General features: G+C 44.1%; 2 protein-coding genes across 7 annotated transcripts in view; one reads left to right on the plus strand and one right to left on the minus strand.

Annotated features, from left to right (window-relative positions):
• DPY19L3 (dpy-19 like C-mannosyltransferase 3) overlaps window positions 1–4673 on the plus strand; it is a 34896-nt gene extending 30223 nt beyond the window's left edge. For 4 of the 6 annotated variants that reach the window (XM_041426421.1, XM_041426401.1, XM_041426438.1 and 1 more), the window contains 3 exons: window positions 233–365; window positions 1014–1172; window positions 1775–4673. In XM_041426421.1, the coding sequence (XP_041282355.1) occupies window positions 233–365; window positions 1014–1172; window positions 1775–1936 (454 nt within the window). In that variant the 3' untranslated portion in view covers window positions 1937–4673. Of the gene's footprint in view, window positions 1–232; window positions 366–940; window positions 1173–1774 lie in introns of those variants that run through there. The other 2 variants (XM_041426429.1, XM_041426447.1) reach the window with 2 other exon arrangements.
• Window positions 4674–8526: 3853 nt separating this feature from the next.
• Window positions 8527–13989, minus strand: part of LOC121347648 (neural-cadherin-like) — a 59864-nt gene continuing 54401 nt past the window's right edge. The window contains exons 31-33 of the mRNA XM_041426460.1: window positions 13530–13774; window positions 11874–12028; window positions 8527–8910 (exon numbers count right to left, since the gene is read on the minus strand). Coding sequence (XP_041282394.1) covers window positions 8527–8910; window positions 11874–12028; window positions 13530–13774 — 784 coding nt within the window. The remainder of the gene's footprint in view (window positions 8911–11873; window positions 12029–13529; window positions 13775–13989) is intronic.

Raw genomic sequence — 13989 nt, forward strand, 5'->3', positions numbered from 1 at the left:
CATGTTTTCCTTAGATTTTCTCATAGTGCTTAGTAAATTTTTATTTGCAGTTGAGTATTGTCATTTATCCACTTGGCATTTGAAGAATACACAGGTGCTTGAACAGTTTGCTCCCTGAATAGAGGAGAAGCAGAAAAATACTTTTGCAATCTTTTTTTTCCTTCTGATCTGTCACAAGCATTGAAAAAGTGCCCCTGCAGAGACTTCCTCAGACTTATCAATGTTTGTTTAGGTCAAACACTCCAAACACAGCAGTGTTTGCTGGGAGCATGCAGCTGTTGGCAGGAGTCAAACTGTGCACTGGACGGACCTTAACCAACCATCCCCACTATGAGGATAAGAATCTGAGAGAGAGAACAAAACAGGTAAGAGACTTCAGATTTTTATAGTAATCTTTGCCCATGTCACTGACTCCACTCCAGAAAACAGTAATGTCCTCATGGCACACTGCAAAAGGCATCATGTGCTTTACTCGTGGATAACTTACTGTCAGGCACAGGCCCAGGATTTAACTGCTTTGGGATCTCCTGACTCACTTCTGGCAGCTGGTGAGCAGCTCTGTGCCTGGGTACCCAGCTAGTCCCAAGGGCACTGGTTTGCCTACTATGGCATCAGTAGATCCTGGTGCCCACTTGGGCTGTTAAACCCACATGGAACATTCCCTGGGAACTCCCTCAGTTCCCAGAGCAGCACGCAGCATTTGATATAGAAACCATCCTGAGAAACTGCACACGGAGCTGGGAGACTGTTTTCACCTCCCCTTCTCTGGGCTTGAGACATTCCCAAAGCCTGACAGCACCATCCAGTGTTGCGTAGCCAGCAGCATCCATGCCGTAACACACATCTCCACATGGAGATTATACTGAACAAAGCACTTATAGGTTGTTTCTATAATATTTAACACATGATTTCTCAGTCCCAGTTCTTTGTTTGGCTCAAGATAGAGGGCAGAGCAAACAAAGCAGCAGTGAGTGGTGTTGTGTGTGTTGGAGCTGAGTTCCCTTGCTGTGCAGATCTACCAGATCTATGCCAAGCGCTCTCCCGGTGACGTGCACGGCATCCTGCGCTCCTTTGGCACGGACTACGTGATCCTGGAGGACAGCATCTGCTACGAGAGGAGGCACAGCAGGGGCTGCCGCCTGCGCGACCTGCTCGATGTAGCCAACGGCCACGTGAGTGTGACAGGAGATGGAGGAACAGAACACATTCGCTTGCCTTGCTCTGAAACCCACTTACTGAGAGCTGAGCTGGCTCAGCGTATTTGCACTGTGGGAAGGAAAACCTACTGGATCTTAGACATTCTCAAAACGGCCAGATTAACATTGCTAGCTCTTAAGGGTATTTGAGAATAAAAAAGGTGGAATTTCAGCCTGGGCAGGATAAGTAATCACTTCTGAAGAGCTCCAGGTTAGGAGCACACAAGCAGAGTTCCCTCCCAGGTGTAAATCACTTGAGAGCTTCAGTTCCCTGAGGCGTGGTTCTGTTACCACTCTGTGTCAGGGGAGTTCTCAGGCATTTCTGGGGCTGAGCTGGAGCCAGAGCAGGCTGCACAAGGCCAAGCAGATATGGACCTCTGACAAAGCAGTTTGATCCATTTAGAGACAATACTCTAAGTCTTACTGCTTTAAAGGTTCCTCCCACTTGTTTCATACTGTGAACAAACCTGGCCAGCCTGACCCCGTGAGTGTATTGTGGAGGTTTTTATGAACTTGTTATTGCCTGGAACTGTGAATTGGCTGAAGAAATTTCACCCATCTGTTCCATTTCATTGCAGATCATGGATGGCTTGGGAGAGAATGAACCTGATTTGAAACCTTCATTGTATCCTCGCTTCTGTGAGGAAATTAAGAAAAACCTTCCTTCTTACACCATGCACTTCACCAGGGTGTTTCAGAACAAAACATTCCACGTTTACAAACTTGCCAAGCATAAATAACATTTCCAACCATGACTTCAAGTTCAGTATTTCACTGCTAGGACCACATTAGGAAATGCAGTTAAAGTTTACAAACAGGTTACATTTTTAGGACAATTTACACCAATGGTTTTTTGTTTAATTACTGTGATTCTTTTTTTAGACAGTTTAATTTTGATAACATTATTGATGTTGCCAAAATTTTCATAAATTCCTAAATAAATGCTAGCAGGGGCCATTTAGATTTAAATTCTGACCCTCAGAATACTTAGGTTGTAATTGTTTTCCAGTTTCAATTGATTGGAAGACAAGGGCAGCAGCCTGTGAATTGCTCAACACTTCAGATTTTCCTCTCCAATTATAGAAATTCAGTGAAAGCAACCCATGCTGCTCCTGCCCTGAGTAAGCATTGCCTTTGTGAATCCTAAAAATAGTCACAAAATGAAGTTTTGTCTTACAATCTGATCCTTTTTGACAGATCTTGTGCTCTTTCAGTGCCTCTTTTTTGAATTTTTTGGGAATGTATGTGAATATGAGTTTCCAATTTTCTGAGTATGATTGCAGAATCAGTGAGTGCGGATTAAGAAAACAATTTTGAAGAAAAATAATCTTTGGTCCAGCATTTTTAGTGATCAGAAACAAACTGGTTTATAACATTAAGTGTTTAATGATGGAGTGTTACGTATTTTTAGTGAGAAAAAAGGCTGGAGCATGCTTGATACGTGTTGCATGTTTGTATCCTTGTAAAATGCTCAGAACAAACAAAAATCCAAATTTCTCAGTTTGGATTTTCAGAACACTTTCCTGTATATATTTTCTGAACTACAGGGGATCCTTTCTCTCCTCGTGTGAATCCCACTAGGATAGCAAAATTGGACAAAAGAAAAACTCATCTCTAAAGCAGCAGGAAACCAGTATTTCAAATACATTCAGATAGCAGAGCTTTGTTTTGTATTATTCCAGAAACAAAGCTCTATATTTTAGCACAAAATCACTGTGTCCTTGTTCTTTAGCCTAAAACAGAGACTAACAGTATTTTAAAATGATGTGGAAGATTAAGTTAAGCCAGAGCTCAATGGTGAGAATTTTGTGATTTGTTTATATCCTTTGTTTTTTTACCAGCCTGAACTTTGTGATTTGTATCAGATTTCTAAATGTTACGAAGGTACCACATGACCTTTGCCGTGTTTTTAGCACTGCTTTGGTTTTAGATTGAAATGAAAAATAAATTTGGAAGCCTCACAGTACTCTCCATCTTGAATTAGATGTCCACTAGGCTCATTGTTTGTTACAAAAAACAGAATTGTAATAATCAAGTGCCTCTAGGCCCAGGTTGAATTAACATTTGAACACCTATAAGACTGTTTGTGGCCTGTGCAAATAACTCAGTTATAGTAATTACCACTGCAATTAATTTCTAATGATGGGAAACTTAAAGTGCAACAGATAGCAAACTCTACATTTCATTTAATCAAGATGTGTAATGAGATTAGCTGTCACAACTGAGCTGGGCTCCAATTCCAAATGATTTAAGTGTTTTCCCTTTCAGTTGTACCAAGGTAAATTACCAAAGAGATGGAGATGGTTATGTCACATGCTCAAACAATTTTATATTCAGTAAATACTCATTAAACAATGTTAACATCCTTCTGCCTTTGTGGCACAGAAGGCTGTGCTGTAGCCAGGCTGTGTTAAATCACACACTGACAGGAGCTGGGTTGTTACACTGAGTAGCTGAAACTCCTGAGTAATTCCTAGCCTGTATCCTTTAATGAGGTTGGAGACCACTGCAGTTTAACATAATACAATAATAAAACATTTTAATCAGTATTAAAACTTTAATTAGGCCTGTAATGATGCATGATTCTTGCTGCAAGCCTGGGTCAGTGAATCCCTCAGTGGGTGCTTTCAGTAACTGAAAACAAGCACACAAAAGGTAAAAGATGTCTGGGCTGTATGGCATGTTCTAGAATGCAACTGCATCTTTCTGGAAAGGTGCAGTGACTTTCTTTTGGTGGAGGGGAGGCATTCCCAGGCCCAGTGATAACCTGTTTTTTTCAGAATTTACTTGTAGGTAACAGCTGAGACTAAGAAATCCTGCCTGAAACAGTAATTATTTTTAAACAAACTTATTTCAAAAATGCAGTTTCTAATCTTGCCAAAGGAGAAATTTAACATTTTCATAGAAACTACCAAGTGCAATCTGGTTTATTTGGGGTTTTTTACACAGAAAGATGCATTATGAGAGATTATCAGAAAGGTTTAACACTAAGGGGTTATTCCAGGGACTGTAGTGCAGCATTCAGACACCAACTGCTTCAAACAGTACATCCAGGTGCCGAGGGCCAAAAGCAGTTCCCTGCTCCGAGGGAGCAGCTCCTCCCTGCCCCTGTTTGAGACAGGCCTGGGAGGGGCTGGGGGAGAGGGGCTGCACCTCCCTTCCTGAGGTACCCCCAGCAGTGGCAACGGCAGGGACTGGCTCCTCCCGTGTGCTCCTTGGTGGCCACAAGGACTTCGTGCTGCATGTGATCAGTGGGATTGTGGTATAAATTACTTCTTTTGAGATTGCAGGGACAAAATGCTATCGAGGAACAAGGACTTTTTTAGGAGAGAAAAGCCTTTGAGATCCGTAAGTGTATTTTAATTTCTTGTTTCAGTGTTCTGCTGGTGGGATCTAACATAGTTATTTTATAATATGTTGTTGTAAAGAGATGTAATGACTATTGTATACTAAATAAATTGTGTAATTTGAAAGTCACTTTCTTTGCTTGTTTTTATGTTGGGATGGGCTGCCAAGGACCTGGTTTGGGAATGAGCTTTGTTTCAGTCCATATGGAAAAAAGCAAAATACTCTTCACAAGCAAGTTTTGGCTTCTCAAGATCATTCTATTGTGTATAGCACTAACTTTTGGAATCACCTTTGTGTTTTAACAGCTCCCTGGGCTTCCTTTGTTAGAAGCTAAAGGTACCAGCCATGATTTTTATCAGTTGTCACCCCATGCATGTCAGCTCCAGTATGGTCAGTCGGCTGAGGCAGTATATCCACTTAAATAAATATTATTTCTTTATTAAGTGTATTATATATAGATATATAATCCTATAGTAAATGCTTTGCCCAGCAGGGATCTGCTTGTTTCCACACTGTAGTTCAAGTTTAGTGTTTTTATTGAACAGAAAGGTGCATTCTTTGGGAGTGAAGAAGCACATTTCAAGGGCTCTATGTGCAGTAGGATGTCCTGATGTGACTCTTGTGGCAAGAGCTGCAGGATGTGCAGAGCTGGAGAGAAAACTGCCCATGTGTAGGACTGGACTAAAGGGGGCTGGGGGGAGTTTGTCACTAGCATTAATTAGAGATTAATGTAATTAATCTCTAATTAATGTAATTAATGTAAATGAGCCATACATGGTGTTTTTGCATAGAGGGGAGTCTGGGCTCCAGGGAACCTCCTCCTTTTAATCCCCAGGAGATGGCCATAATTCTCATAATTAAGAAAATGCTCAGCTTTCTTCTGCCCACCTAATCCTGCTTTTTTACAGCCCTGTTTTCCCTCCTAAACCTGCTGGTCAGTAGGTCAGGCCTAAGGACAATCAGCTTTCCTAAGGCTTGGCTCCATGTTATGTACCTGGAGTTTTATTTTAACAGGGGAAGACCACAAAGATTAATGTAGTTGACAGGCAGCCAGATTAAATACTAATATCCACATGATTATTTAAATTTCAGACCTTTACAAACATTTTATGCTAAATAAAATGTTCTTACTATATGTTTAAAGTCTGTAAAAAACATGGAAGAAGATTAATAAAAGTACTAGATTACTGCAAATCCCACTACCTAGGGACCCAATGGGGTTTTTTATTCAATATTTTTCCTTCCCCCCGACCCAAAGCTTTCTGTGGAAAGCCAGCTGTTCTCCCTGGGAGCCATGGCAGTGCTGGGATAAGCCTTTCTGCAGAGGCACTGAAATATTTGTGTGTGCCTGTGCAAATGCAGAACAAGTCAGGATATGATTTCAGCAACTGCACAGTAATTAAAAGAGCAGCATGCAAATTAAAACAGATAAATTAAGTGAACTAATTAGTTATCTCTGGAAAGAGGAAGAGTAGGCTTTAATAGGGCGTGACAGCTGTAAATGAGTGTGTCCTATTACTGAGATGGTATCGACACAAGCTCCTAGAGGAGTTTGGAAATGTTTCCTGCCCTTTTGTTTTAGTCTGTGCGTCCTGTACAAGGTGGGGCTCACTGTCAGTGCAGAGGCAGCTCCGAGGCTCTGGGGCTGCTGTTTCCATGTCTGGTTACAGACTAGGGCCACAGCTGAAATGGGCAAGGAAGCAGCAGCAGGGCAGCAACGTTTGGAACAGCACTGAGACATCTGCACATCAGCTCTGTGGCTGCTCTGCGTGACCCATGTTTGTCACCTTTAGGGTTCCTGGGCACCACTTGCTGTCACTCTCACCCAGGGACCAGTTCCTCAGGGATGGAGGAAGAGATTTGATGAGGTCTCATTCCCCTGGGGAAACCCACAGTGGTTTTTGGGTGGGTAACTGGATCCTGAGCCCACCAGCAGAAGCTTTTCAGGCAGCACAGCACCCATGACTCACATCTATGGAAGCATCTGATCAAAACTGAGAGAGAAATAATTCAACAGAGTCCACCCTTCAGTCAACCTTAAACACAAACAAGGCAGAGACACCCAGGACAGAAGGCTGGTTTATTATTTATATGGTGCCTGAGATAGGCAGGACACTTCACAGGCAAATAAAGACAGTGTTGGCCCCAAGGAGCTTACAGGCTAAATTTAATTAAAACCAGCCAAAGCACCAGCATGGCCATAGCTATGGGAAGAACACAAGGTATGTAGACAAAATTTTTGCTGTTTCAGGAAGGAATAGATTTTTGTGCATAATATATATTTAGTTCATTTTCCATACCCTGTTTGTGACAGCTGGGATGGTGGAATACAGGAGCTGGCAGACTGGACTGGTGAACACTGCGAGATGTTTCAGCCAAGGTTTCCTCCCAGGCAAATAAATGTGTCAGTAAAAGTACAAAATCAGTCTGTACTGTGTGTGAACCAAAACCATTGGGTGTGAGTAACAACTGGATTTAGGTTTTCCAGAGGACAGTGCCCAGCACCTGCTGTGTGTAACAGTGCTTAATGGTGCACTCGGGATTTTCCAGAGTGGCACAAGTGCACATGAGAACAAGGTACTGTGTGAACATTTCTCATTTGGGAAACACGCAAACTGAGCTGGCCTGCAGACAGCATTCACCTACCTACGGGTTTTAACAGATGTATAAAAATAAAAGCCAGACCTCCCAAAACAAGCTACTGAGCAAAGCAGTCTCAGTGTCTGTTACAATACATTGTTTCATGCTTTGTTTTAATGAAACATTATTAGAAACTAGGATATAGTCATATTATTAGCTCATAATATATAATGTACATATTACATATAGTTTACATATTATAGTAGATGTCATTTACATATGATACATAGAAGAAACAGCACAGCTTAAGATTTAGGGTTTGCTGCATTGTACTCCATTTATCTGTACAAGTGGTCTCAATTAAAAAAAAATCAAAATTAATTTAGTGGCACCTTTTCTCTTCCAAATATTGTCAAGTTTAAGAAAAATCCAGCATAGTAGCTGGACATTAAATGGTTTCAAAAAGGGACTAATTAATTTAGAGCATTATATTCCACCCCCTGCTACTGCTGTTAGTTTTCCCTGTTCCTCTGTCCCCAGATATGTCCTGCAAATGATTCTATCAAAGGAGATTTAACAAAACATGAGGGACATAGTTGTAGATGCAAATGGCACAGTTCAGGCTGGTTTAGGCTCAGTTTAGCAACTCATTAGGAATGAGAGATTGTGATGTACTGTGGTGTTTGCCACTGAAATTCCTGACCAGCCCCCTTTGAGACATGTAGCCAGCACACCTGGCCTTTTCCTTAGGAAAATTATGTAAGCAGCTGGGTTCATGTGTTATGCCTAAATCCAGTTTCTGTCCTTGTATGGCAACATAAAGGGATTTCAGCACAGTATAAGTGAAGTTCCAGTTCATCCTTCTGCTTCTTTCCTTTTCCTGTGCCCCTGGACTGGCACCTGCACTGTGATCAGTGAGCAGGGCTGTCCCTGGGCACTGTGAGAAATGAGAGGGATGTAATACACCATGGACTTCATTACATAAGAAAAACACAAGGTGTTTTGTTTTTCTTCAAATAACTCAAAGCACCAGAAAGAGCACATCCAGCATGCTTCCCTCAGCTCCAGCACACCTCAGGCCGTGTGCACTGGATCCCTCAAGAGTCCGGCATTACTTCAGTGATAAAAGAGACCTGGACTTCTTAACCACACTATGTGAATGGCTGCATACCCCAGATTCTCTCTATTCCTCCCAGTAGGTTTATATACCAAAATGCAGATTGTCCAGCATGTCCCAAGGTGAGCTCCTACCCACCTTTGCTGCCCAATGTGCCTCCTTAGTGGGAATCTGAGTCCCTGTTGTAACAAGGAAAAAAGGCCGGGTTGGGGTAATACAGAGCAGGAGTTTAAAAAACCGTGCCTCACCTTTGCCTCCAGAACTGCACAGAGCAGCCTTGGGGAGCTACAGGTCTCCTGCCTCTCTGTGCGAGTACAGCTCCCTCAGTTTCTCGAACTTGGGTCCCCACTCGTGGATGTCCTCGCAGGCGCTGCTGCCGCCGCCCAGCCCCGCGGAGCTGAGGGAGCTGAGGGAGCTGAGGCTGAGTAGGCTGGAGCCGGCGCCCTCGGTGCAGAAGACGCGCAGCGAGTCCTGCGGCGGGCCCGGGCCGCGGCGCTCGGCCTCCCTCAGCAGCGCGGGCAGCGCCCGGCCCAGCGCCGCGCCCCCCGCCGGCCCGGGCCGCGCCCTCACGGCGGCCTGCCGCGGGGCCGGGAGCTCCTTCCTCCTGTGCAGGGAATAGGCCGGGCTGCCCTGGATGGACACCTGCAGCTCTGCCATGTTGTAGGCGTCCTGCAGGGAGAAATCGGGCACAGCGAATTAATACTCTGTGTAGGTCCCACAGGCTCGTGTTCTGGTGGGAATAGAGAAGGAGTGATGGCGAGTCAGTCTGCCTGCTGTGAGCACCTGAAGGGTTGGGTGTCCTGCCAGCTCTGCCACCTGCAATGCACCTGAGAAAGCCTGAGGAACACCTGTGCACTCTGCGCTGCTGCAGTCAGGGTCAGAATCAAGTCCGGTCTCATTCAAAAGCTAAATAAACGTGACAGGAACACCCCAGCTTTTGTTCTGAAATTCAGATCTAAAGTGTCTTACCATGACTGATTCATGACGCTGATTATTACACTGATCCCACAAGTGTGGCAGAAGACAGAAGAAAGGGTGTTCACAAACAGCATGTTAAAGAAATCTTTCTGCAGTAGTAGTAGTAGTAGTAGTAGTAGTAGTAGTAGTAGTAGTAGTAGTTCAAAAATGTGCTGTGATTTCTGATAAAATTTTACCAGTCTCTGGAATAATGCCTAATTATGTTACAATTGTTACAGTGGCACAATTGTAAAAGCCAAAAACTACTTACTCCCAAAAAAGTCACTAATTCCAGCTCAGCCACAGTAAATGCTGTCTGGGAACTGTGCCACAACCTCTGGCACAAAGGTGCCAGTGCCAACAGTTAATGGCATTCAGGGATCAGAATCTTTGTGCCACCTGCAATGAAGAAGTCCTGTCCCACAGCATCCTTCGCCTCCCTACAACCCAAAGGTTGCTTCCCTGGACTGATTTACAGGCCAAAGTAGAATGCAGACAGGTGGAGGGAGACAGAATTCATTAGCGCAAACAAATAATTATTTGTCTCGCTAATACTGTTCATGGTAACAGGAGCCATCAGTGACAGAGGTGTGGAATCAGCACTTCCCCAAAGGTTTCTTTAGCTGTCCAGCATGTGGCATTGTGCATAACCATGTTGTAAGAGATTAACCGAGGTAATCTCAGTGAGCTTTGCTGAATTTCCCCCGGAGGCTGAGAACAATTTAAATTCCCCTCACCTGCAATCAAGAAGCTGCCTAAGTGGCAGGATGGGGTTTGGGACCTGCTTATTCCCATTCCTCCAGAGACTTAGGAGTGCTGGTGATGAGCACCGAGACCTGCAGCCCAGATCCCTGCCTTAGGCACGTCCTAAGTTAGTGCAAGCCCCAGTCCAGCCCCACTCTGAGCAGGGAGACCAAGAGAATCTGTGACATGGACCAACTTTTCATTGTGCACAAGTTGTATGGGAGTTGTTCCAATACAGACTTGAGGATCATCCCTTCACTGAACTGGGTGATGATAAAAGCATCCTTCACTGCTACTAATTGTTCATTAAAATGACACATTTCTTCTGATAATAAACCCTTCTTGGCTGGCCATCCAGCCAAGCCCTCAACTCAACCCCTGCCTCTGGGTCCAGAGCTGGCTTTTAACAACATCTGGTGGTCAGCTGAGTTCAGTGTATAATCAACAATGCACTGACCTCCTGAAATTTTTATGAGCTCCTAATTTCTCTGGGGGAAATTTTTATTTCAGATGCAGAAACTCCTTCATATGACAACCCCCTGTCCTCATAGCCCTACCATCCACAAACACTACAAAAATGAAACTCTTATCCAAGCAGCCTCATGGTGCTTTTGTTGAGTTAACACAACTAAGGTGGTGTAATTCTAGGTATTTTGGGCACTGGTTTGTTTGTTTCGGTTTTTCAAATCTAGAAAAACAACTAGGTTTTAGCTTAAAAAGTTTCAGCTGCAATCCCAGCAACTATTAAATCTGAATAATTTAGGAAGAGTACACAGAACCCAGAGAGGCTTCACTCCAAGCACTGTTTCTTCAGGCAGAGTTATAACCTCAGATGGAGATCATCAAGTCACTAATATGGTTCCACTGCTTAAAACAAGGAATGCATTTTAAGAACTCTCCAAAAGTAATTAAACATGTCATACAGTAACTGTAGATTTCCTCAAAGAGACCTTCTGGGTGTAAAATTGCAAAATATTGCAGAGGAAGTTAATCTGATTAAGAAAAACAGGATTTATAGCTGTCTGTGTTATCACATGGGAAATGTCTGTTTTTATTACGTTCCCACTAATTCACCAAGAAAACAAGGATACTCTTCAAGTAAGAATATTTTTAAATCACTGGCTTTTTTTGCCCTTCACACTGGTACCATGGCTATTATTACCTCTGCAGAGTCACACCACTCCTTGAATCCATGAAATGAACAGTTAGCAATGACATTTCTTACCTTTTATAAACATAGAAAGCATCTATGGGTCAATAAATAATCTATTAAGAGTACTTGTTTATAACATTCACTGTTTTCCTTCAAAGCTCTGCCTTTCACTGACACATGAAAATCTTAGAACAGCCAGCAGGATTGTTAATACCTGCTTTGGGTATAATCTGCTCTACTCTAAGTATAAACATCTTGTGTTCAGTGGTGTATTTATCTCCAAAACACAAAAATGCCGAAGGGTTCTTCCACAACCACCACATGCTCCAGGGTCTCAGAGGAGCCAATTCAGCACCTCCCCTTCCCAACAAGGGAGGTGTGAACACCTGCTGTTGGGAGCAGTCTCTGGAAAAGCCTGCCCATGAGCAACAGTCACACCAGGCTCTTCCAAGCCCTTGGAGATCCAGCAGAAAAGAGCCCTGAGAACTTCAGTGTCTCCTGAGCCCCAAAACCAAACCCAGCAGCTGTTCCCTACTGCTAAATTTGCCCTACAGGCTCCTATCAACATGCACTCAGGAGCACTGGCTTTAAGACAAATTAAAAATGTATAGGCACTTATCTGAGCTTAGGAAACATGCACCCTCATCCAAATAATTCATTTGCCAATTGCAGGGCTGAATCAGCAGAACGAAGACTGAGGACAAAGCACAAAATGCATTTTCCTTAGCATGGTGAGGCACCAGTCCCCTCTTAATTGTAACATAACAGCGATCCTTACTTCATCTTGCTCCCCACCCCCTTCTTCATTGTAGTTGAGGATGTTTTCCCTGATGTCCTCCAGATCCTCAGGATGAGCAGACCCGTGGTAAACGCCTCCGTGCAGACTCTTGCGCGTCTTCCAGTGAGCCCAGAGGAAGGCGGCGCTGAGCAGAGCTGTGGGGACAGGAGCAGAGCTCAGGTGATGCAGGCACCAGTGAACCCCAGGGCACAGCAGGGCCAGCACGCCTGCACTCTGGGCTTCCCAGCAAATGTCTGGGCTTTGCACTGTCCAGTGTGGTGAACATCAAACACAGAAGAAGCCTTTAAAGAGCATTTTGCAACACCCTTTAAAGCCCAGCTCGGAGGTGGTTAAAGACCAAGTGGTCTGACCTGTCTCTGTCCTGTGTGGAGTTGAACTTTGTCACAGAAAATGCATTACAGAGGGGGACAAAGAAGAGATAACATGTTGACAGTAACAGACTGTCAATTACACACAAATGAAACACAAGAAGACACAAGACAGAAGAGGAAATTACTTTTAGATGTTTTACTAGAAAACAAGAATGAGGCACATTTTGCCTTAGCATTCATTAATTTAAACATTTTTCTTAAATGCTGAAGTGCATTTGCACAACTGACAAGCTTCAACATCAGATACTGAACATTCTGTAAATAGAAACTTGTGTATCACTGTGCTACCAACTCTATAAAAATCGATAAAAGCTCAGAGTAAGACCTCAAAGCATTGAGTACCATAAATTAGCAGTGCAGTGAACTAAATACACTAGAATCTCTTACAGAATATCTACATGGCAGCAGTTCTGTGGGGCAGCATCTAAATGACCTTGGGACTGAAACTGGGGTACAAAGAGATCATGCCCTGCACTCTAACATAAAGATCTACTATCAACCTCAGTTGTCTGGGATTCCAAGAGCAGAGATACCACTTAGCTTCCCACTAATTTGCTGCTCATATTTGCATGGCAAACATAGTATCTAGCAGAGCTGGGGAAAACTATGGTATTTCCATACTCTTACTACAACTTCTGAACAAAACTGCCTTAACACAAACATCCAGGAGAAAAATCCTATGTCTTTACTTAGGCAAACTTCCATAACATTTGAATAAACAAAAAGACTCCAAGATGCGATCCTTCCTCACTAGTAACATCCTTCTGGTTTTCCTCTTGAGATCCAATACCTAAGGGCTGAGGAAGACATAATCAGCTGCTTAGGAGCTGGGACACAACTGGCAAGATGCAAAGTCTCCTCCTGCCTGACCAGTGTATTCCTATCAACCAGGAAGTTTCTCCTAGACTAAAAAATCTGTTTCATACTCAGCAGTATTTTGAACAATGCTTATCTGGCAGCAATTTCAACTCTTGCTGTTAAATTGCTTTTGCTTCCAGTTATGCATCTGAACAGTTCCTCACAATGACGTGAAAATGTGAAGAAAACAAAACTGCAGAGACCTTCCATAGCTCACACATGTTGATTCGTTTAGCGATGGATGCACAGAGGGGTGGGAAATCAGTGATGGGACCACGGCAAAGGAACGAAGGCAGAGCTGGGTCTCCCTCGGGAGCTTTCGGCAGGAGATGAGGCGATGGCTGCTCAGGACAGGTGGACACGTGCGCTCACCACAGGTAATACAAGACGTAGTTGCCGTAGCTACCTAGGAGTGCCAGGAAGCAGACGCAGATGGCGAAGAGGGAGGTGAAGCTGAGGCCCGCGTCCTTGTGGAAGATGGCCAGGGTGATCTCGCAGTGGCGCCCGGTGTAGCCGTCGGGGCAGTGGCACTGGAAGCTGCTGGGGGACAGGGACACGCAGGTGCCGTAGTTGCAGGGCCGCTCGGCGCACGCCGTGTGCACGCACTGCCGGCCTGAGGCGTTCTCCAGGATCATGTGTCCTGCGGGGCAGCTGCACACACCAGGACAGAATGGCACCGTTAGGCTGGGAGAAAACAGCCGTGACAGGCAGCACTGAAGATTTTAAAACACACTTTGGTGACACTATTTGCACGGTTTCCGAAGCAGTTACTGGGAGTAAGTTATGTGAAATCATGACATGTCCCGAGGCAGCCATAGCATGAGCTCCACAATTTCAGACCCTTATGTCTGGGGCTTTCAGAACTC

The sequence above is a fragment of the Onychostruthus taczanowskii genome, unplaced genomic scaffold (assembly GCF_017590055.1).
Source record: "Onychostruthus taczanowskii isolate IOZ18803 unplaced genomic scaffold, ASM1759005v1 scaffold113, whole genome shotgun sequence".
In the NCBI taxonomy this organism is placed as follows: domain Eukaryota; kingdom Metazoa; phylum Chordata; class Aves; order Passeriformes; family Passeridae; genus Onychostruthus; species Onychostruthus taczanowskii.